The following is a 22,345-nucleotide window of genomic DNA, read 5'->3' as shown; positions in this document are numbered from 1 at the left end:
GATGGAAAGAAATATTTTGTTTTATATATTTTATCCAGTATATATTTAGTGGATTCAATCCAGTAATGTAAGGAGCGGCAGAACCTGCGGGCAGAGTTAAAAGAGGGATCAGCCTAGAATCTCTAAATCAGGGGTCTTCAAACTTGGCCATTTTATGACTTGTAGACTTCAACTCCCAGAATTCCTCAGCTAGCATGCCTGGCTAAGGAATTCTGGGAGTTGAAGTCCACAAGTCATAAAAGGGCCAAGTTTGAAGACCTCTGCTCTAAATAGTCACAAGCAGATTAAGTCCAACCTCTCTTGAATTCCATTGACCCCTATCTAACAGCTAGCAGGAATATTCTCAAATATTTGAGAGTCTTCCTGTGCATAGGCCTGAGTAACAATAAATCAGTTTAATTGGACCTTCACATTTGGACCTGATATTTTGCACCTGACAAGTAATCGAACTTATTTTGTTGTGTTCTCTATAGCAAATGGTGGTGTCTATATATATATCATAAACTTATGTCAGTGAGGGACACTTATGAAGCACTTCAGTGTGTATCAGTCACCTGTTCCCATCACATTTAAGCAGGGCTTTTTTTGTCATAGAATGCCCAGAATGGAGTTCCGGCACCTTTTTTGGATAGAACCTTATAGGATAGGCAAGGTGGGTTGTATGACATGTGTGAGTTCCAGAACTTTTTTTTTTTTTTTTTTTTTACAAAAAAAGCATTTAAGCATGTTTACAGAAAATTGGTGGCATAGCAAACCGTACAGTCTGCATAATAAATTGATAATTGAAATTAATTTTGCTGATTTATGCATTTAGTAATGAGGGAAATGTGGTCCTTTATTGCCAGTTCAGTATAATCCACAAATGCCCCCTTTACCATATTTCCTTTTTTTCAAAAAATGTTTGGAAACAGATGTGCCATTCCAGAAATTATGATTACTGTTTCTCCTTCATTAGGAGCCAGAGATTTATTTCAAAGACACAGAAGAGTTACTTCATATGTTCAGATATCTTGAAGAGCAAAACCTTTCATTATTCCAAAACATTCAAGAAATTAGTGGCACATTGGAAGAAAGCCAGCAGAGAGAGAAAATAGTTAAGCAGCATATGTAAGTTATTAATTTAATAGGGTTATTTTATATATTTTCAAAGTGTGAACATGCATACAAGCTAGTAGCAATTTATGCTCCAAACAAGCCTATTGAGATCTTGTGATTTTAGCCAAGAAAAGAAGCTGAATTCAGTAAGCTGCTCTTTTTCAGGCACAGCTGATTAGCTTAATTTTAAGCAGGGTGTGGGTGTGGAATGGTTTCAGCTCTTGAACAGTTAACACAGGGAAAGGTGTTTAATGTTAAAATCAAAAAGCTAATAGATATGACATACCTCAAAAATATAACATGTTTTGTGTCATGTGTCTGATTAATGAAACACTTCAAAGAACTTTCAGGCATTGTTTAACCTAAAAAGCCTTTATTAGTGTAAAGGAGTGTCAGCACGGCATGGAGAAATGCCAAGATCTGAATTTCCCTTCCTTTGCACATAACATTCCAGGCATTTCCCCTCCCCTATTTTGGAGTCATGATTCACATCTTCCAATTAACCTGGAGGGCAAAGATTCACTTCCATTTCCTCTCTCATTCTCATCAGAATTAACTCTAAAAGTACCAGACAGTTCTGCATATTTTGTCAAAGCAAGAATATTCAATATTAGCAGCGTTGATATCTTGGCTTTAAAATGAACCACTAGAACACTGAATAATCTTAATCATTCTGAACTTTGGTTAGAGAATTTTAGGGAGTGAACATACTGCCTTCCCCCCATCACCTTTTTTTTAAATGTCTGTATTACATGGAAGCTATCTTCTACAAAAAGTTTTTCCACTTCAAAAAAAATAATAGGGAATACAACATTACCCAATGAAATCAAGATTATTGCAGCTGGAAATAATATAATTAGGAAATGTAGAGGATATAATTAAGAAATATATTCTTACATGAATAAGTCATATTTTAAATGAGCCATCACACAAGATCAGTTTTTGTGAAACTGCAAGTAAGTGGCATGTGTTGGTTTAAACCTTGTGATTGTGGCACACCGATACAAAACTAGCTCAAAAGATGTTGCTGCCTAAGGCAAATCACAATGCCATGCACTGAAGTTGGTTGGACTAGCAATTGAATCTTAGTGTTGGTAATCAGACAATGCCTTCTATCCTTCCTAAGGATAGCAGACTATGCAGGGCAGGCTTTATGGCACATGGGAAAAGAATGACGATGGGCTTCAGAAGGCAAAGCTAGAGAGATGCCACAGCTGCCCCTCTAACATCTGCCTCCTATAAAGGCTGCCTTCTTCTGTCCAATGCAGGATAGCTCTCCACTCCGCTTCAATACAATTGATGATCATTCCATTATATGCTATTCTACTAAATGTATTGTTTTATACTTTTTCACCATTTCTTCTAACAGATGTTTTTAATTAAAAAAAGATATCTTTTGTAATTAAGGGGTTTTAGCTCTTAGTAGCAAATCATTTTGATAATTATTTTACAGCATTAGCCTTTTTATAATGACACTGCTACAAACTCAAAACCATTTCTGTCACAAATCACTCTATGACAATTTCAAGGAATCCCTGAGTCATGAAATTCCTATTAAATGTTTGGTCTTAGTAAAAATGTGCTGTTTCCTCTGCTGAAAAATCTTAGAATAGAAAAGCTTGATGAGTACTTCAGCTATTTAAAACAGACAAACTAATTTAAAATTCTGGCTATAAAGTTTTATACTCTCTTTTAATAGGGAACAAAAGGTAAAGTGCCTTAGAGACAAAAAAGAAGCTCTGATAGCTTCTTGCCTCAAAGAAGATGGGAAAAGTGCTGAACTGGCATTAAAAGCGAAAATGTTTTCTTCAGGAGAATATAATCCAGCATCCATGGTAAGTTTGAATGCATCAACCATCTTCATCATAATACAGATTGTTCAATTCTAAAAAAGTAATTCACAGTTTGTACTGATGCATTTTATCTGTATGTAATACCTTGGTGGCCTCAGGTGCAGCAACAGGTCACCTTTGCCTAAGCCCAGAAGCTAAGCAGGGTCAGGCCTGGTTTGTTCTTGAAGGGGAGAAGAAGTATCAAGGTTTAGGTTAGATTGGAAAAAGAGCTTCCATTCTGTTGCCAGGAATGCTACAGGAATACATATAGGAAGTCACCACTAGAAGGTGAGCTTGAACTATAACTTTACAATCAACTTTTGAATATTATGTCCACTGTCACAACTGGGGAATGGGCTGACCAAGGTTCATTACTTATAGACAAAGGAAACTAATCCTATCAATATGCCAGTGGGCAACATTTAGCTTAAGAAGTGCTAGAGTAGCAGATAAATACTGAGTAACATTGCAGAGCATCCAAAATGATCACCAGCAATTTATTATTGATATGGATTACAAAGTAATGGCTTTGATTACCACTATAATATCTAATGATGGTAATTAAATGATTGGTTTATTGATTTATTATATCCCATCAAATCAGGGATACATTAATGATCACAAAGATTTTCTCCATGACAATCTGTCCCTAATTTGGCCCTTCAGGTTTTCCAATCACGCACTCACAGCCACTACAATTGAATCCATCTGCCTTGCTGCTGGTCATCCATTTCTCCTTCCTTACACATTTTCTACCATTAGCGCCTTTTCCAACAATTAGGTAACTAAGTAAGGGAACTATAAAGCCAGAAGGTATTTAGGCTACAATTGACCTAACTTAGGGATATCAAATTGCTGGCCTGCAGGCTGGATGCGTAATGCCGAAACCGTGCCCACCCCAGCTTCGGCAATGGAAAAAAAAGTCATGACACATCACGACACGTCACGTGGCGAGTTTGACACCCCTGACCTAATTGATCTCCAAGGTCTCTTCCAACTCTTACATACTATGTTTCTATATTTGAATACATGCAAACATTGCAGTGTAAAAATCCAGCTTGAACATTTTCTAGCTTGAACATATGCAGCAAAGGGGAGACTACTTTTTTTTTTGCCTAATTTGTTATTCTGTCAAATTCCTCTTATAGTTATTTTTCCCCTACATTCAGCTGGCATTATCTTCCTGTTCCTTAAGTCTATTCCATGTCCTACATTCTGGAGAGACAGAATAGGTCTTTAATCCTTTTCCAAGTGGCACCCTTTCAGATTTCTGAAAAGTAATATATCCCCCTACATTCATGGACTGCTTGAAATATAGTCTAGCTGCTGCTGAATAAACTGTTTTTTATTCTTATTTTAGGGCCTTCAAGTCATTCTTGGCCCTGGTGACTGAATAGATAAGTCCCTGCAGTTTTCTTTGCAAAAATGATTGTCCTTTATTCTTCTTAGGGCTGAGAGAGCGTGACTGGCCCAAAGTCATCCAGAATGGCATTCTGGAGGAGCTAGCTTATAACCTCTCAATCTCTTTAACCAGCTACAACCCAACTAGCTCTGAAACATGTGGTTGAGAATCTGTATTTGTATTAAAATAAAATTGCATAAGACTATTTAGCAGCCACATTGTAATTTTGACCAATACTGAGATTGTAATCAATTACTATTTCAAAAACAATTGTTTTTAATTATTTCCAATATCCTTTTAATATAGCCCTTTCACTGTAGCTAGTCTACCAATTTTCTTTTTTATTCTGAGCATATATAATAAAGTCCTTTTTTATTCTTGCCAGGATTTAGACTGTATTGCTGCCCAATCAGATCAAGTCAGCCAAAGTTGCCACGCCTGTCCTGGACCATAGATCCCAGTCTTGACTTGATCTTGCCCAGGACAGACGTGCAAGTTTGGCTCTTAGGCAGGTATAGTCTATATTGGTGGATTCCCTTTCTCCAGTAGCTTTATTGTGCTGTAGTTAGCACAAAATTTGTCCTAGATTTCCTAAAGTATTGTCTCTCCCCCATTCAGAACCTTGGAAATTGTGTCCAATCTCCTGGATTGGGGGGGGGAATAATACTACTAACTTGTTGGGGGAAGGGGATTCCTTTTTGTACACATTCTGACAGGCCGCCATTTTGTAAATGGCCGCCATTTGGCACCAAAACAGGCCTGTTTTTGATCCAAGCCTGCTGTCAGGAAGACAGAAACTAAATTTCATATTCCAGTCTGGGTCCTCACTGAGAGAAATTGTCATCAAGCACTCACTTTCAGGGTTTGGTGTCTCCTGATCCACTTGTCATTGTCCATAACACCTGGCTCCACTCAGATTCCAGACACTCCCAACAGTGTGTCTGTTTTTATCCGAGTAACATCTGTACTTGGATCCCAGGCGCCCCCATCAGTGTGCCTGTCCTCATCCAAGATATTTCACGCCGGATTCCAGACACCCCCAGTAGTGTGTTTGTCCTTATCCGTGCACAGCCACAGTTGGATTCCAGGTGTCCCCAGTCATGCGCCTGGCCTTATCCATGCAGGGCTGTACCTGGGTTTCAGACGTCCCCTGTAGTACGCCTGTCCTTACTCAGTGTAAAATACTCTCCAGATACCAGGAGCCCCCTGTAGTGTTCTAGCGTTATCGGAGAATGGAAGAGGCGGCGTTTGCCTCAAAAGGAGCCTTGCCATCCTGATCAGGTCAGCCTGGACTGGAAGGCATTGACAAGATGGCAGCCAAATCTAAGGTTAGATCTGCCACGAAAATTTCCAGAAGGATAGACAAGCAGGCCAACCAGAGACACCAGGCCTTAGAAAAGGAGTTCTCCAAGGCTCAGAAAAGAGCCAGGTTGGAGATAACTCACGAAGGGTTAGCCCTTGACTTGCCCCTGGGGGCGCAATCCTCCCCTTTGGGAATCTGGTCAACAGGAGAATCCTCACATTCTCCTGCGCAGGGCGGGACAGGTGAGTTTTCTTCTGGTCCCCAAATTCCTACTACACAGGTTCCTCAGGGAGCTCCCGAGGCCACATTTACCCCCACTGCCGCAGGGCTCCGATCTGCTGAACCGGCCTCCTTCCCTATGGAGGACCATCTCGCATTATTGATAGCGCAAGCAGTAGACTGAGCCCTCAACGCAACTGCACAGGCTTCCAGACCAGCAACCTCCATTCCTCACCCTATTCAACAACCAGGGTCTGAGGCCTATCATAATCCTTCCTCCCCATCTGGGTCATCAGTGTCTGAGGATTCTTACTTTCACCATCCCACAGAATAGGATATCCCAATGTCTGAGGAGGAGGAAGCTCCTCCAGAGACCCCTTCCTTCAGTCGCCTCTTTAATCCTTCTTTTTTTATAACCTTGTTATGTAAGGCCACATCCACTGCCCATCTCGGTCCTGAGCCTGCATCAGCAATCACTCCCGCTCCCCCGGACTCGGAGGCAGACCCGAACTTCGTGGAACCGGTCACGGCTCAGCACCGCATTCCTTGTCCTTCCCTGTTTCTGAATGCAATCCGGAAACAATGGGCTTCTACTGTGTCTCTTCCCTATCCAGGTAACATTGACAAGAAGTTGTGCAATGTTGCCAAGGATCTAGAGGAGGCTCTAGAGGTTCCAACCATGGATGACCCCTTGGGCCCCATAGTATCAGCCACTGCCATATCCGGAGACTTTGCAGAGGCCCTGAAGGCTGACAATCGCAAGTGCGAATCCACTTACTGCAGAACGCACCAAGCGGCTGCTTGGGCGATCAGAGCCACAACCTCCGTATCCTTTTTCAGTAGGGCCATTCTCTGCTGGCTCTGGCATCTTCAAGCCCGGGTTCCAACAGAGGACATCCGCACACACCAGGATCTCAGTAAGATGGTAGCGGCCACCGAGTATGCGTCTGACGCAACCCGCCAGGTTTTTGTCCAGGGCTATGGCGTCCAGCATCACTGGTCGCCATATGCTGTGGCTGAAACACTGGCAAGCCAATGCAAAATCCAAGTGGAAGTTGGCAGCTGCTCCATATCAGGAGAATAAACTATTTGGGGAGGTCCTAAATCCATAAATTACTGACAATAAGGACAAATGTAAGATACTTAAGCATCTCCTCAAAAAGCCGGACAAAGGCTCCAGTTACTATCCACGAAGACAGTCCTTTCGTGCAGGAGCCAGATACACTTACACCCAGTCCTTCCACTCCTTTCCGGCCAGGCAGAATAGACAGGACAGATAGGTGGATAGGCAACCTCCCAGACCCAGACAACAACCTCAGGGTAAATGCTCCTTTCAAGAAAACAACAGACCTTACCGCCGCTCTAGGTGACTCACCATCGGTACCTCCCATAGGGGACAGACTCTCCTTGTTTGCCTACCAGTGGGAGGCCACCACCACGGACGCATGGGTGCTCAACACCATTCGTCATGGTCTTTCCCTAGAATTTGTCACCAACCCCCTGAATCGGTTCCTCTCTTGTCCATACCCCCGGAACCGAACAAAGAAAAGGTTGATGAACGAAGTCGTTCATCACCTTCTTCACATACGGGCCATAGAACTAGTACCGCTGGGTCAGAGGGGTCAGGGATTTTACTCCATCCTCTTCGTTGTTCCAAAAGCATCAGGGGGATGGAGAGCCATTTTAGATCTCAAGGCCTTGAATTTTCATCTTGTATACCGCAAATTCAAGATACAAACGCTCTGCTCCATCTTGGGAAGCGTAAGGAAAGGGGACCTCCTAATGTCCATCGATCTCACGGAGGCATACCTCCACATCCCTATCTCTCTGACCCACCGACAGTTTCTACGGTTCACATACAAGGGGCGCCACGTTCAGTACAGGGCGCTCCAATTTGGCCTGTCATCGGCTCCCAGAGTGTTTACCAAGATCCTGGCGGTTCTAGCAGCACATTTAAGAATGATTCCAGTCAGGGTCCAATGCTATTTGGACGACATATTAATCCAGTCATCGTCCACCCAGTCCGCCATGTCATATCTAGATCTGGTGGTAAAGCTACTTCAGAATCACGGGTTCTCAGTAAATTTTCTAAAGAGCCACTTGGTGCCCACAACAAGGCTGCTACACCTAGGCATTATCATAGATACCGTGGAGTGCCGGGTGTACCTATCTCCAGAATGTCGAGACAGTATAAGGGAGTCAGTCCTCCAAATTCACAGGAGTCGGTCTGTAATGTTGGCCAGTCTCTCCCAACTACTAGGGAAGATGATCTCGGCCATAGCAATCATGCCGTGGTCCAGACTCCACATCAGGGAGTTACAATGGTTCATGTTGCCGTTCCCGAGGCAGAACCTCAGCGCTTCCCAACAGAGAGTAAAACTCCCACAACAAGTATTGCGCTCCCTCAGGTGGTGGCTATCACCAGCCACACGCAGAGGGTCATATTTCAAGGAGCCGGACCGAATAGTGCTCATGACAGACACCAGCCTGTTCGGCTGGGGAGCACACCTTCAATCACAGTGGGCACAGGGCCGATGGTCCAATTTGGACCTCTGACACAACATAAATTGGCTCAAGCTACGGGCTATTCATCTAGCCCTTCGTCACTTTCACAGCCGGGTGGCACGTCGCCACGTTCTGGTCCTCAGTCTAAACCCATTGGTGGATTCTCCATCTCCGTGCTGAGAAAAGGCGTTCAGGTAAGACAACGCCCCTTCCAACACTGAAACTCTTTCAGTGAATTCAGGACGGGCCACTAAGGAGCAGGATGTTTTAACCTTGAACTGAACACCTCTTCTTCCAATGTGCATTAGGTTCTTTCATTTGTGTTTGCATACACAATGGTTTTATGCCTCTTTGACCACCAAACTATCTATTTTTTAACATTACCCTTTTGAATTTGCCTGATGTATTTTGCCAGTTTTGTATTGCTAGGTCTTGTTCACTGAGCAAATACCATTTTGCTTATACATTATTTTCTTCCCTTTTAGCATGGTTCAAGAAATATATAATTCTTACTCTAAATTTGGGAAATGCTTACTTCTAGTATTTAGCTTTAATATTTCATTATAAGTTTTCTAATGTAACCTCAGAATTTGCCTCATTTTGTTTATGTATTTATTTACTAAAATATATTCTCTATTCCATTCTCAAGACTAAAGTAGTTAATGATATTTTCTTCTTTATTTCATAAGAATAAAATACTGGATTCGCTTACTAAAAAAGTAGCAGAAGTATACAAAGTTTGCTGTGGGACACAGGAAGTATCCAGCATGAACTCATTCCAAATGCTAAAAAAAATAGAAATGCGAGTTTCAGAACTCTGTGAGATGTTCGATATACTTCCAAAAGAGTATCTTGAGATCATTGAAGTCACCGAAAAGCTCAGAGCAAAAGAAAGACGACAAAAGTAAGAGTTTGCCAAAATATCTCATCAATGAACATAATTTTAACTCTGAATTCTAACACCATTTTTAACCAATATTGAGATTGGCCATGTGTCCAGCTTTTGACCTAAAAGGTAGACAAATCAACATTTTATGTTTGCTGGATGCTTTCAGGATCCCCAAGGCCCCTTTAATGTGTGTGTGTGTTTGTGTGTGTGTGTGTGTGTGTGTGTGTGTGTGTGTGTGTGTGTAAACAGTTACAGAATGTTGGACATATCTGAAGAGATCAGATATGTATTCACTACAGAAAATAGCAGTCAGCAATGCTGAAAGTGCTAAGTGATGGAGAATATGGACAGATAGAAAGATTATTCCCAAGAACCTCAACACATGATTGGTGACATAATGGAAGATTATATTTGTTGCATTACAATATGATAATATAAATAGGGAGCCTCCATTAATGATCAGAAAGCGTTTGCAGGCATGGCAAACTCGTGACATCATGTGACATTGCACGACTTATTGGGACTTTTTCCTCATTGCTGGCAATGGGGTGGGCATGGTTTTGGCGTGACACATCCAGTCCGCGGGCCGGCAGTTTGACATGCCTGGTTTAGAGGATTTAGAAATAAGAAACACATGAGTATGCAAACCAAAAATATCTCCCAATTTAGCAAAAAAAGTCTATGATTAAAAACTGTAGGATGTTCAGCCTATAGCAGTGATGGTGAACCTTTTAGAGACTGAATGCCCAAACTGCAACCCAAAACCCACTTATGCATTGTCAAGTGCCGGGTGGATGGGGCCCATTGGCTGGGTGTGGCCCATTGGGTGGGCATGGCCCGTGGCTGCGGTGGTAACGGCAGACTGGATGGGACTAAAAAGTTCAATCAATCAATTCCAACTTTGCAAGATCTTTTTTTTCCCACAAGAAGTTGAAATTGACTGTTTGAACCTTTTTTTTTTTTTTTGCACATGGCGACGGAGGCCTAAATCAAAAAGGTTTTATAAAACCCAGCTGAAGGCCTAGGACTGGGGCGACGGCACGCGTGCCCACAGAGAGGGCTCTGAGTGCCGCCTTTGGCACCCGTGCCATAGGTTCGCCACCACTGGCCTATAGCATTGGAACTCTATCGGGGGAAAAATATGTGGATAGAGGGAAGAAAAGTTCAGACATTAGGAAGTTTTCTCACCAATATAATGCATAAGATTTCCCATCTAGTGGGACAATATTTGTGGGGGTTTCACTTATAGAATATTATTCTTGCCCATTAGGACACTCAGCTTTGTCTTCTAAGATGAACAAATGTAGCACTTTCTTAGTAGCAAAGCAAATGTATAACTGATGTAATTATACAGTATAAGGATGAGGTGCTAAGTACTTTTCATTAGAAGACCTTTTGGCACCAATGGAAGCTGTATTCAGAAGGCATAAAGAAAAAGCATGGAGATTTCCTTTTGACTGGCGCAAGAAAAAAGAGGTTGAAGTGCAATCCCTCACACAGACAGGGTGTGTCCATTGCAGGTTTCCAATAAGTCACTATGACCTTCTCACTATCTGGTCTAACATGTTTTTTTTCCTCACTGAAATAATACTGAGTTCTTCAGATTTAAACATAATAAAATGCCATACCATCAGGGAACATTAAAAACAAAGGAAGCTTTTTTCAGACAATAAACTTTTCATTTTTAAAGTTTTCCCTTTTTCCGTTCTTGAAGGATACGTGAAGACAAATTGAAAGAACTTAGAAGAATTCAGGAAGAACGGCTGAAGCTTGCTCTTGAGAGAGCAATTGCAGAACCAAAGAAAAGGGTTGGTAGTCGTGCTTTAAAGATGTCTTCTTGGATTGTGCCAGCTGATAGTGGAATAACAGCTTGCCCAGCTACTTTGTCAAAGCCTAAACTATTTGTAGTTAAAACTTTCACTAGCATCTTATGTTGTATCTAATTATGCCTATTCTTGACTTGTGAATTATGTGTTCTACCCATTTAAGGACAGACATGTTCCTATATACAGAGTCATCCTACAATATAGTTTAGTAGTGGTTGCAATTTTTTAATAAGATTTATAAATATTTGGTCAAAGATTGACTTAAATAGATGTACTGTAAGAACAAGATTAGCTAATGTAGCAACATTATCTACCCATGTGTGTTTTTGGAATGATGCCTAATGAAGTTATAATAATTATTCAAAAGAGATGCTTCATAATGCACAGGAACATAGAAAGCATGAAGACATTTATTTGCAAAGCTTGACTATTTCAGAAGCTGCTCCCAGCTGTCTCCATGAGCAAGTAGCTTTAGCCGAATAGCTATAGATGTACATGGAGAGAGATAACAGCAACTTCTGAAGCAGCTGAACAAATCTGAAAAATAATGTCAGTTTGAAATCTGAAAACAGCTCCTTTGCACACATTATTTTGGAGCACCTGTTGAATACTTTGCTATAACTCTGGTATTATCTTGGGCAATAGTAATATGGTACACCAAAAAGAAAAGAAAGGGCAAATGGGGCTTGCAATGGGAGAATTTGCCTTACTGACCTCTGCCTTAAAAAGTTGACATTATTTTGCCCGTCCCCTTGCACCTACTAATCTGATTACCTACTATTTGATTCAGCCATGGTAAATATTCTCAGTGAAGGCCAGTATTTCTACCCACAATTTAGGATTATAATCCTGTCAATTGCATGCAACATGGCCAATGGCCCAACATCATTAAAGAAAATACAGCCTTGGAGGCTACTGTTGTGCGTGTCACGAGGTACCCCTCCCAGTAGAGATGCCCTATGCTTCACCAAAGTCAATTAAGGGTGTCCTTGTCATAGCATGGCTGTGTATTTTGTGTATTTTGTACGTTTGCCTGCTGATAAAGAAATGATCAGTCTATAATTTTAATGGTTTATTTTAACAGTGAAACAGAATAACAACAAAAAAATCCAGAAAAATGCATTTCAAAAAAGTTATAAATTGATTTGCATTTTAATGAGTGAAATAAGCATTTTATCTTTTCGCAAAACATGATTTAGTACTTGTTGGCAATCACAGAGGTCAGACGTTTCTTGTAGTTGGCCACCAGGTTTGCACACATCTCAGGAGGGATTTTGTCCCACTCCTCTTTGCAGATCCTCTCCAAGTCATTAAGGTTTCGAGGCTGACATTCAGCACCTCGAACCTTCAGCTCCCTGCACAGATTTTCTATGGGATTAAAGTCTAGAGACTGGCTAAGCCACTCCAGGACCTTAATGTGCTTCTTCTTGAGCCACTCCTTTGTTGCCTTGGCCATGTATTTTGGGTCACTGTCATCCTGGAATACCCATCCACAACTCATTTCAACACTCTGGCTGAGGGAAGGAGGTTCTCACCCAAGATTTGACAGTACATGGCCCCATCCATTGTCCCTTTGATCCGGTGAAGTTGTCCTATCCCTTTAGCAGAAAAACACCCCCAAAGCATATTTCCACCTCCATGTTTGATATGAGGATGGTGTTCTTGGGATCACAAACAGCAGTCCTCCTCCTAACACGGCAAGTTAAGTTGATGCCAAAGAGCTCGATTTTGGTTTCATCTGACCACACTTTCACCCAGTTCTCCTCTGAATCATTCAGATATTCATTGGCAAACTTCAGACGGGCCTGTACATGTGCTTTCTTGAGCAGAGGGACCTTGTGGGCACTGCAGGATTTCATCTTTCATGGTGTACTGTGTTACCAATTGTTTTCTTGGTGGCTATGATCCCAGCTGCCTTGAGATCATTGATAAGATCCTCCTGTGTAGTTCTTGGCTGATTCTCACCGATCTCATAATCATTGAAACTCCACGAGGTGAGATCTTGCATGGAGCCCCAGACTGAGGGAGATTGACATTATTTTGTGTTTTTTCCATTAGTGAATAATCACACCAACTGTTGTCATCTTCTCACCAAGCTGCGTGGCGATAGTCTTGTAGCACATTCCAGCCTTGTGTAGGTCTAGAATCTTGTCCCTGACCTCCTTGGACAACTCTTTGGTCTTGGCCATGGTGGAGAGTTTGGAATCTGACTGATACAGGTGTCTTTATATAGGTAACCAGCTGAGATTAGGAGCACTCCCTTTAAGAGAGTGCTCCTAATCTCAGCTCATTACCTATATAAAAGACACCTAGGAGCCAGAAATCTTGCTGACTGATAGGGGATCAAATACTTATTTCACTCATCAAAATGCAAATCAATTTGTAACTTTTTTGAAATGTGTTTTTCTGGATTTTTGCTGTTGTTATTCTGTCTCTCACTGTTAAAATAAACCTACCATTAAAATTATAGACTGATCATTTCTTTATCAGTGGGCAAACGTACAAAATCAGCAGGGGATCAAATACTTTTTTCCCTCACTGTATAATTTATATGCTTTCAGTTCAGGTCTCTGTGTGATCCAGGACCTGATAAAGAAAGATCCTGGATTGTGTTGACAGTTGTATCCATTTCATGTTCAAGCAGTACAATTCATTTTCAGAACTTCCATCTGAACACATGGACATTAGGCAGAGATTAGGGCAGGGCTGTGTACTTACCATTTCTTGCTTCACTTTGACTTCTACATATATTCAAGCAAATACTTGAATTCAAGCACTTAACTCAATTCCGCTTGTTCTTCCATTTTAAATTCATTAGCAATGTTGCCCAAACTCAGAAATTGGGTTTTGTTAACTATAGTATATGTGTTGTGTTCACATAACAAAATTAATCCACATTTATCTAAAATTTCTTGTCTCAAAGAAAATAAGTAACAAAGCAAAGCTGCTTAATCTAAGCCAAACGAAAGGTAGTTTATAAAATCAGGGGGTGTGAATACATTTTTCCAAAAGGAAGACTACTCCCCGTCATGCACATATACATACATGAGACAAAAGTTTCATCCATTTTTCTCAATTTGGCTCCCTTCAGCCATGTGGTCTTTAAAATCCTCAATTGTCAATGCTAGTTGGAGAAATTGGGGAACTGAAGCTCACCAATCCAGATTAGATTGAGACTGGAGAAATCCAACAGAATAGTTTGTCTTCATTATATGCATAGTACAGGCAAGTAACATACCAACTGATGCACAATGCATTTATCTACACTAAAAAATGAGTATATGTGAGGATACGTTATCTGGCTTTCTGAAAAAAAGTGACCTTGCAACTGTATTTGCACAAGTTAATTTTCATACCCTTTTAACTAGTTCAGAAACTTAAAACTAGCACATAATTCAGCAGTCAAATTAGCATCAGGAAGAAACTGCACCGAGGATCCATTTGATCCAGGAAAACTACAAAGGCTAATCATTATTTTAAAAACCCTTTAGAGGTTACTAGAATAAAGCCACTTGGGAAAATACTTTTTTGCATTTCTTTCTCTGCCCATAAAGAAATTATCACAGCTTCTAATCTTTGGGTGGCATTTTGAGTTCAACGAGATTTAACTACTTTGTCTACTTTTAAAAAATCCATTAAAATCACATTTAAATCAGAGCTTAAATTATTTTTATCTTATAAGTCTTAATTCTGGTTTCTTTTCTGAAGGATTAGGATATTATAAAATAAATAATAATACAGACCATGACTGTCTAAATAACTTTTTATCCAGTTTCTTCATTATAAAGTCCATAACAAAAAGGTGCAGATACCTAGCTTCTGGACCAATACCAGCACAACATAATTTCAATCAAAGTAGGATATTTAGCATCTAGCCTTAAGATACATATCCATGACTATCTTAAACTACTGTTTTCAGTAATGTTTTCAGAATTCAAATAGAGTGGTGGAAGGTGTCCAGTGATGTGATATTACTTGGTTCCCAGGATAAAAAGGCTGCACCTTTTTTTTTTTTTTTTTTGCAGAACTAAACAACTTTGAAATGAGTGTGTTTTGTCTGACAGTTTTGTTTTAAGTAGATCCACCTACAGGAATCCATTTCAAGTGTTTCTACATTTCTATAAAATATAACTGAAAGACTATGTATGGAAACGTTAACAGGAAAACTAAGACTGCTTTTAAAAATCCAATGCATATGAAGGTTTTATATTTTTTGGCTTTGTTTTAGATGGGAAGAAAATTAGTGTACCGGTCACAGCCTCCAACGACTAAGCACGAAGCAAAACAAGCTACAGATGCAACTACAAAAAGTGAAGATGATTACTACTTCACTTGATATTCTTGTGTAAGGTGTATTTTTGTACTAGTTATAGATCTTGCTCCTAGCTTAGTCCAACTGAATCATATAAAGTAAATGGTGATGGAATAAGTCTGATCCCATTTGCTTTAAAACATTTGTATTAAGGCTAAATAATCCCAGTTTTTATACTTGTTTATCTTTCATATTGACTGTTTCTTTCAACAATATGTATTTTTATACCCCCAAAATGTAAAGTTACAAAACATGTAATTTTTTCAAAAGCTACAACTGAACATGTATTTTACACATTAAAAAACACAAGATTTTCCAACATTATTCTCTCATTTCTCCATCTTCTTCTTCTTCTTCTACACCCCTTATGTATAGGACATTGTTGCACCTGGCAATAAAAAGTTATTTTTATTATTATTCACATGAATTAAAAAAAGACTGTTTTCTCTAGCTGATTTGCTTTCAATTTAAATTCTGTATTTGGTGTTATGGTTAATATTAAAACTACTTTTTATTGAATTTGTGTCATTATTGTAATACATTTTTCTATTACTGTCAAATACACTAAAGAAACAGTGCTTTATAAAGAATGAAATTGTGAAACGAGCAAACTTTGGCTCATGCAACAGATCTTTCTAGTATTTTGCTTAACCAGACCTTTGCCTTCCATTTTAATTTGCCATTAAAATCATGGGGGAGGGAACATGTTTTGGCGGTGCAAAGGAAATTCAGGAGAGAGGAAGAAACATATTTTTTTGATTGTTCAAGGAGGGTCATGTAACTAAATTTCATTTAGCAACTTAACAGAAAATTTAAAATCAAAACTTTATTATAGCACTAAAATATTTGATTAATGCACTTTTTCCAATATAGGTAGTTGTCAATTGATGAGCACAATTGAGCCCAAAATTTTCATTGCTAACCAAGAAAGTTGTTAAGTGAGTTTTGCCCCATTTTACAACCTTTGCTGCCGCAGTTAAGTGAATCGCTGCAGCTGTTAAGTTAGTAACACAATTCTTAAGTGACCCTGGTTGTCAAAAGGTTGCAAAAGGTGATCACATGACCCTGGGACAGTAAAATTTTGCTTATGTGACAATGGGGATGCTGCAACAGTTGTAAGTGTGAAAAACGGTTATAGGTCACTTTTTTCAATGCCATTTTAACTTCGAATCATTACTAAACAAATAGTTGCAAGTCAAAGACTACTTGTACCAAGTAGTCGTCCTTAGCTTATGATGGCAACAGGGACTGAAATGTCTTAAGCGATGTGGTTGTAAAGCATACCATCACATGCTTACAAACAGCATTTCCAACACTCCTGGTTGCCACTGTCATTTTCAGAACCGTGTAGATTATAAAGTGAGGACTTCACCTGATTGTAATGTGGAAGAGATATAAGTCCCAGGCAAACAGGCCAATGGGTGAAAGTTGCCAATGAAAACTTTGGGCAGGCAGATGCTACAGAGTGCAGGCAGGTAGGTGCAGGCAAGCACTATGGTGTGTGGGGAAAGTACTATGGAGCACAGATGAAAAAGTAGCAAGAGTAGGAGTGACCAACAACCTTCTACCAGCTTTCTCATTGACTTTCCTTGTTGGAAGCCAGCAGGGAAGGTTGCAAATAGTGATCACATGACATTGGATGCTGCAACCATCATAGTTTCAGGTTGGTTGTCAAATTCCCAAATTGTAATTACGTGGCAGTGTGGCTGCTATGATACCCGTATTTCACAGAGCAGTCTTAAGTCCCCCTCATGCAGCTGTGTTTTAACTTTAAACAGTTGCTGAATCAATAAACTACTTGTAGTTGATAAAGGTTATTTGTTAGATTTATAACTCAAAATTTCTCCCAGAGTTTAAGGCATATCACATGGAGGGCTCCTCTCAATTGATTTCCACAATTATCTGGCAAGATAGGTGCAACACACATCTGGCAATGTAGTAATAGGCCCAATACTTTCTAATAAATTTCCTGTGAATTTTAACTTGTCTGTTTTCATCCAGCACTTCAAGCATTTTTACCACACTACTTCATTTTAACCCACTCAGTTACATGCAGAAGTTACCTTATCAGAACTTCGCCAAGATGTCCCGACAATGCACCATCAATATATTCCTCTGTATTGGCAAGCTTTACAAACAGAAATGAGTATTACTGGATAGGAGAGTCACATGTATTTCAATCCATACTTAACATTTAATAGAAGTTCAAATATTTAGTACTCTAAATTGGTGGTTCCCAAAGTATGAACTGATTTCTGAGATCTTACAAGGAGTCTATCATGGGGTGTGTGTGTGTGTGTGTGTGTGTCCTTAATTTATTTATTTATTTTATTTATTATTTATTTTTAAAATTTATAAGCTGCCCCACTCCCAGAGGACTCTGGGTGACTAACAGTAAAAACACATAAAACATAACAAAACGAACAGCACAAGAACAGTCATTCAGGGGTCAGATTTTATAAACCCCAGGCCTGCCGGAAAAGCCAGGTCTTAAGCAGCTTACGGAAAACCAACAGGGTGGGAGCGGTCCTAATCTCCGGGGGGAGCTGGTTCCAAGAGGTGGGTGCCATCACAGAGAAAGCCCTCCTCCGCGGCCCCGCCAAATGGCACTGCTTGGCCGACGGGACCTGAAGGAGGCCCAGCCTGTGGGATCTAACCGGACGAAGGGAACTATGAGGTAGTAGGCGGTCTTGCAAATAGCCTGGCCCTTAATGGTTGCAAAAATGCGAATCCCGGGCATATTTGTTCAATAATGCAGTCCTCGATCTCTGGGAAAAGTATAAACTAGTTGTTTATTGTTAAAACAATACTTAAAACAATAAAAACAGTTATATACAAAGTTAAAAACCAACTTAGCTTTCACTGATCCTCTGCTAGTGTCCTCAGAGTGAGGCTCAGGGGGTGGGGAGGTTCTTTTTATACCCTTGCCGATCTAACTGCTTACTCATTGCCCGTGTGATAGGGCCATTCTTCCTGATTGCCTGTAATTGCCTTAGTCGTCCCGCCCCCTCTTTTTTGCACTCCAATTTTGCACTTTTCTCCTCTGTCAAGCCTCCCCTCCCCATACTGCTGCTGCTGATGTACTCTCCAATCGCTCTCTCCTGCTCGTTATGGGGTACACTTTCCGATCCGGTATTACCAGAGTCCTGCCATGGGGTTTTCCCTTTTTATTCTCCTTGCTGGCCTGTTGGTCTACATGCCGTTCCTGCATTCCAACATCCATTCCTGTCCAACCTCCCTCTTCCAGTTTTTTCGATCTCCGGGAAAAGTATAAACTAGTTGTTTATTGTTAAAACAATACTTAAAACAATAAAAACAGTTATATACAAAGTTAAAAAACAACTTAGTTTTCGCTGGTCCTCTGCCAGCGTCCTCAGAGTGAGGCTCAGGGGGTGGGGAGGTTGGACAGGAACAGATGATGGATTATTGAATGTGTGTGTGTGTGTGTGTGTGTGTGTGTGTGTGTGTATCCATTACAGGGCACCTTAGCTGACACATATGGTGATCAAGAGATACTTCAGTATATCAGGTGGCAGAGAGAGAGAGAGAAAAAAGTAGGCTGGTTTAGTAGATGGAGTAGGAGGAAGCACATTAGCTTCCTTCAGAGAGTTCTTCCTGGTCAGTGCTATTTCTGTCCTTCCCTGTATACAATATATGTTATCTATTCTTGCTGTTGCCACACTCCTGGCATCATATATGGCTATGATCCACATAAGCTTTCCATACTCTCAGATAACAAAAGCAATGTTATTGTGTATGTGCTGCCAGACTTACCCAGATAATTGATGGTGCATCCTGCCTTCTGCCAATGCCCTTCTCCCACCACCTTCTCCCACTAAGTTGACACCCACCAACTTTAATAACAGTTTGTGCCAATAGTGTTTTTTCTCTGTGCCCTTTTCTCACTAGAAAGGTCATAATTCAGAAGCTCCCTATAGAAATGGAGGAAGTAGCCCTGATCCATGCTTGCAGTCCCGCTCAGTCAAGAGCATCGCCAAAGCAAAGGTCTCTTCCTTGGTATCCACCACTGCACACACCCTCAAATGGGGAGTCAGAGCAAAACAGAGAATGTACTGGCTTCTCTATGCCAACACAAAGGATTTCTTCAGCCAAAAAAGAAAATAATTTGTTTTATAATTAAAAATTTTCTAATTTATTTTTAACTTTCTTTAACCTTTTCTGAAAAAGTGTGCATTTAGAAATTTAATTCACATGATTTAATTCACAGTTTTTGATTTTTATCTATTTCAGTCAATAGATAAAGGCAAAGGTAAAGGTTTCCCTGTCCAATCCTATCCGACTCTAGGGGGTGATGCTCATCTCCATTCTTAGCCAAGGGAGGCAGCATTGTCTGAAGACACCTTTGTGGTCATGTGGCTAGCATGACTGATAGAAATACAAAAGGTATACAAAGTAAAATTACTATCATATATGATATGCAAACTTTTTTTGTTGCAAAGATCTTCAAAACAAAGGTAACAACTGTCCTGAATTTAATATACAAATAATGAAAATGTGAAGTTATTATTTAAGAAAACTTTGCTGTACTACCTAACAATATCTGTGTACATGCAATTCTCTGTAGGCTGATGAGCCCCAGGAAGAAAGATGATCACAGCAGTCTGTTTATTTTCCATTCGGGCCATGGAAGAAGAGTCCCCTCTTCTTTGTCTATCATGTAATAAAAATAGACTGTTGAACATGGAACAGATAAGTCTGTTCTTCCTTTAGCAGCCAGCCTAGTAGGAACTGGGATATTTGACTGGGGTTTTGGTAAACTAAGAATCCAATTTATATTTGAATGCTATCAACAAAGGAGACCTCCCCTCTTCTTTATTAACAATAACACTGCACAGTGTGAATGCTTAAAAATATAAACAACAAAGCATGAATCCTTTATTGAACCCTATTCGATAAAATAGAGATTAACCTGATTGCCAAATTTAGCAATTGGGCTTTGCATTTTGGTTTTTTATTTCTGCATTCATATAATTCAATGCTATATTTGCACAGATTAAGCCTCAATTTATTTGCTCAAATCTAATCCCTTACTGTCCTTAGGTACAGCACAGAAGTAGCATCTTCTCCCTATATTTTCATCAGTTGAATAACATGGATATTTCTTCTAGCTTGACTTACCTGCATATTCATGTAGCCATCAACTGATACAAGATAGCCCTTGTATTCCATTCCCCACTTCAATTTCACCATTACTGGCTTCCCAGTTAGCCCGTTTAGAAATGGCTTTGGATTGAGAGGCAAACTCTGCATAGATAATAAAATAAGAACAAGACAATATTATAGCATTTCAACAACTGTTGCCAAAATACACCTTTAATTCTATAAATGCCAGATAGGAAACTTTTATTATGACAGTTATAACCTAACCTAGTGGTCTCATTATTTGAGACCTTTTCCAGAGATGTGTTAAAGATTATGGAAATTATAGTGCAACCACTCTGAAAACAGCCAAATCGGTGATTGATGGGTACTTTAAAAATGTTTAATGTTGTTTTAAAACTTGTAGACATAATTACATGTTGTGTTATCTTAGTACATCCCAAAGTTAACTGTACAAAGATGTGTTGTCTCAAGTCTTTCACAAATCATTTCGTACTTCAGTTCCAGCACCATAGTATCATCCAGACCATGAATACTTTGATAAACCATTAACTGGCCTTATTTTACTGTCTTTTAAACTTTAACTAAACAAACTCCATATACTGTGACAAGAACCATATACAATATTTTAATTATAATCAATCCATATATTTATCAGAAGGCATTCTAACATGGAATCTTATTTTTAATTACCCAGGAGAGATATGCTGGGGTCCCATCTCTAAAGGAATTCCACCTGATGGGACTCAAGCAACATGCTGCTGCTGTGGTCCATATCCTTGGGAACATAATCCCACCACCATCCCTTAGCCCATTTCTGGAAGGCCCTGAAAGTAGAGTTTCTCCGTCAACCTCAAGGATTTCATGCAAGGTAGTTGTATGAATCCAGTGACTGCTGTTCTGCAATCTTGGTTTTATGTTTTTTCATTCTAATTATGCTCCACTTTGAAATTGTTAGGTAATTTAATTGTTATGTTTGTGCACTGCCCAGAGTCATGTTTTTATGAGATGAGTGGCTATATAAATGTGCTAAATAAATAAAATGTATGTATGTATGCATGCATGCTCCCGCATGGTGTAAATAAAAGTTGCAAGCAATTTCCATAAAAAGTAAATCCCATTCTTCACCCCACAAGATGCACGGATATACACCCACACAGAAAACCAGGAATCTGCAAATACCAGGATAGTCCATTGGCCATTCTAAGCTCGGTACTACATACAATAGCCTTTCCCAACTGGTGGGTCCATTCGGCTAGAAGTGATAAGAACTCTATCCCAACACATCTGTTGGAATAAGCGTATATTAACCTGCAGGGTCGGGGGTACAGTAACCCACAGCATCCTGCCAATACTGCAGCCAAGAGGCTCTTTCGAAACCTCGTTCCCAGATGCATCACCCCGAACCCGGGACCTCCCGAACGCGCTCCATGTCTCCCCTCCCCTACTCACCATAGCAACCCGGCCAGGCAAGGGGCAGCTACGACGACTGCAAAAATTATTCGGGGGCAACACGTGCGCCCGCCAAACTTGCAAAAGAAAAGGCCAGGAAGTGACGTCACACACCGTCTCTTTCCTCGAGCAAAGCTTTCCTGTTGACCTTTCACCTGAACGGAATAATATTTCCCGTCCTGTTGATAGACTTACACATTTTTTTTTCCTATCTCTATGATCCACCCGAAGGCAGGAAGCAAAGGCACTCTCCGATAGGGGGCTTTTCAGAGACAAAGCGGATGGGCGGGGATAGAGAAGTTGAGTTTGATTGAAGCTGGAGACACAGTAAAGAGTGGCGGCCGGTTGACCTCCACGCAGTGCCTGTTAGGCGGTATGTTCTATAGTGG

The 22,345-nt window shown here is 40.3% G+C and overlaps 2 protein-coding genes across 5 annotated transcripts in view; one reads left to right on the top strand and one right to left on the bottom strand.

Moving 5' to 3' along the window:
* The window catches only part of CCDC38 (coiled-coil domain containing 38), a 38,061-nt gene extending 22,304 nt beyond the window's left edge, over nt 1-15,757 (top strand). For 3 of the 4 annotated variants that reach the window (XM_039358151.1, XM_039358154.1, XM_039358152.1), the window contains 5 exons: nt 956-1,107; nt 2,795-2,930; nt 9,046-9,260; nt 10,960-11,053; nt 15,300-15,407. In XM_039358151.1, the coding sequence (XP_039214085.1) occupies nt 956-1,107; nt 2,795-2,930; nt 9,046-9,260; nt 10,960-11,053; nt 15,300-15,407 (705 nt within the window). Of the gene's footprint in view, nt 1-955; nt 1,108-2,794; nt 2,931-9,045; nt 9,261-10,959; nt 11,054-15,299 lie in introns of all 4 variants that reach the window. The other variant, XM_039358150.1, reaches the window with a different exon arrangement.
* On the bottom strand, nt 14,024-22,141 carry SNRPF (small nuclear ribonucleoprotein polypeptide F). The gene is made up of 4 exons (XM_039358155.1): nt 21,957-22,141; nt 20,523-20,648; nt 17,447-17,511; nt 14,024-15,771 (listed from the first exon to the last, which is right to left on the bottom strand). Exons 1-4 carry the CDS (start codon nt 21,957-21,959, stop codon nt 15,705-15,707), a joined length of 261 nt encoding a protein of 86 aa, XP_039214089.1. The 5' UTR covers nt 21,960-22,141; the 3' UTR covers nt 14,024-15,704.
* Between the last annotated feature and the right edge of the window lie 204 nt (nt 22,142-22,345).

This window comes from Crotalus tigris, unplaced genomic scaffold, assembly GCF_016545835.1.
Source record: "Crotalus tigris isolate CLP2741 ecotype Arizona unplaced genomic scaffold, ASM1654583v1 scf7180000019004.2909048, whole genome shotgun sequence".
Taxonomy (NCBI): Eukaryota; Metazoa; Chordata; class Lepidosauria; order Squamata; family Viperidae; genus Crotalus; species Crotalus tigris.
This window is presented reverse-complemented; position numbering and strand designations above follow the sequence as displayed.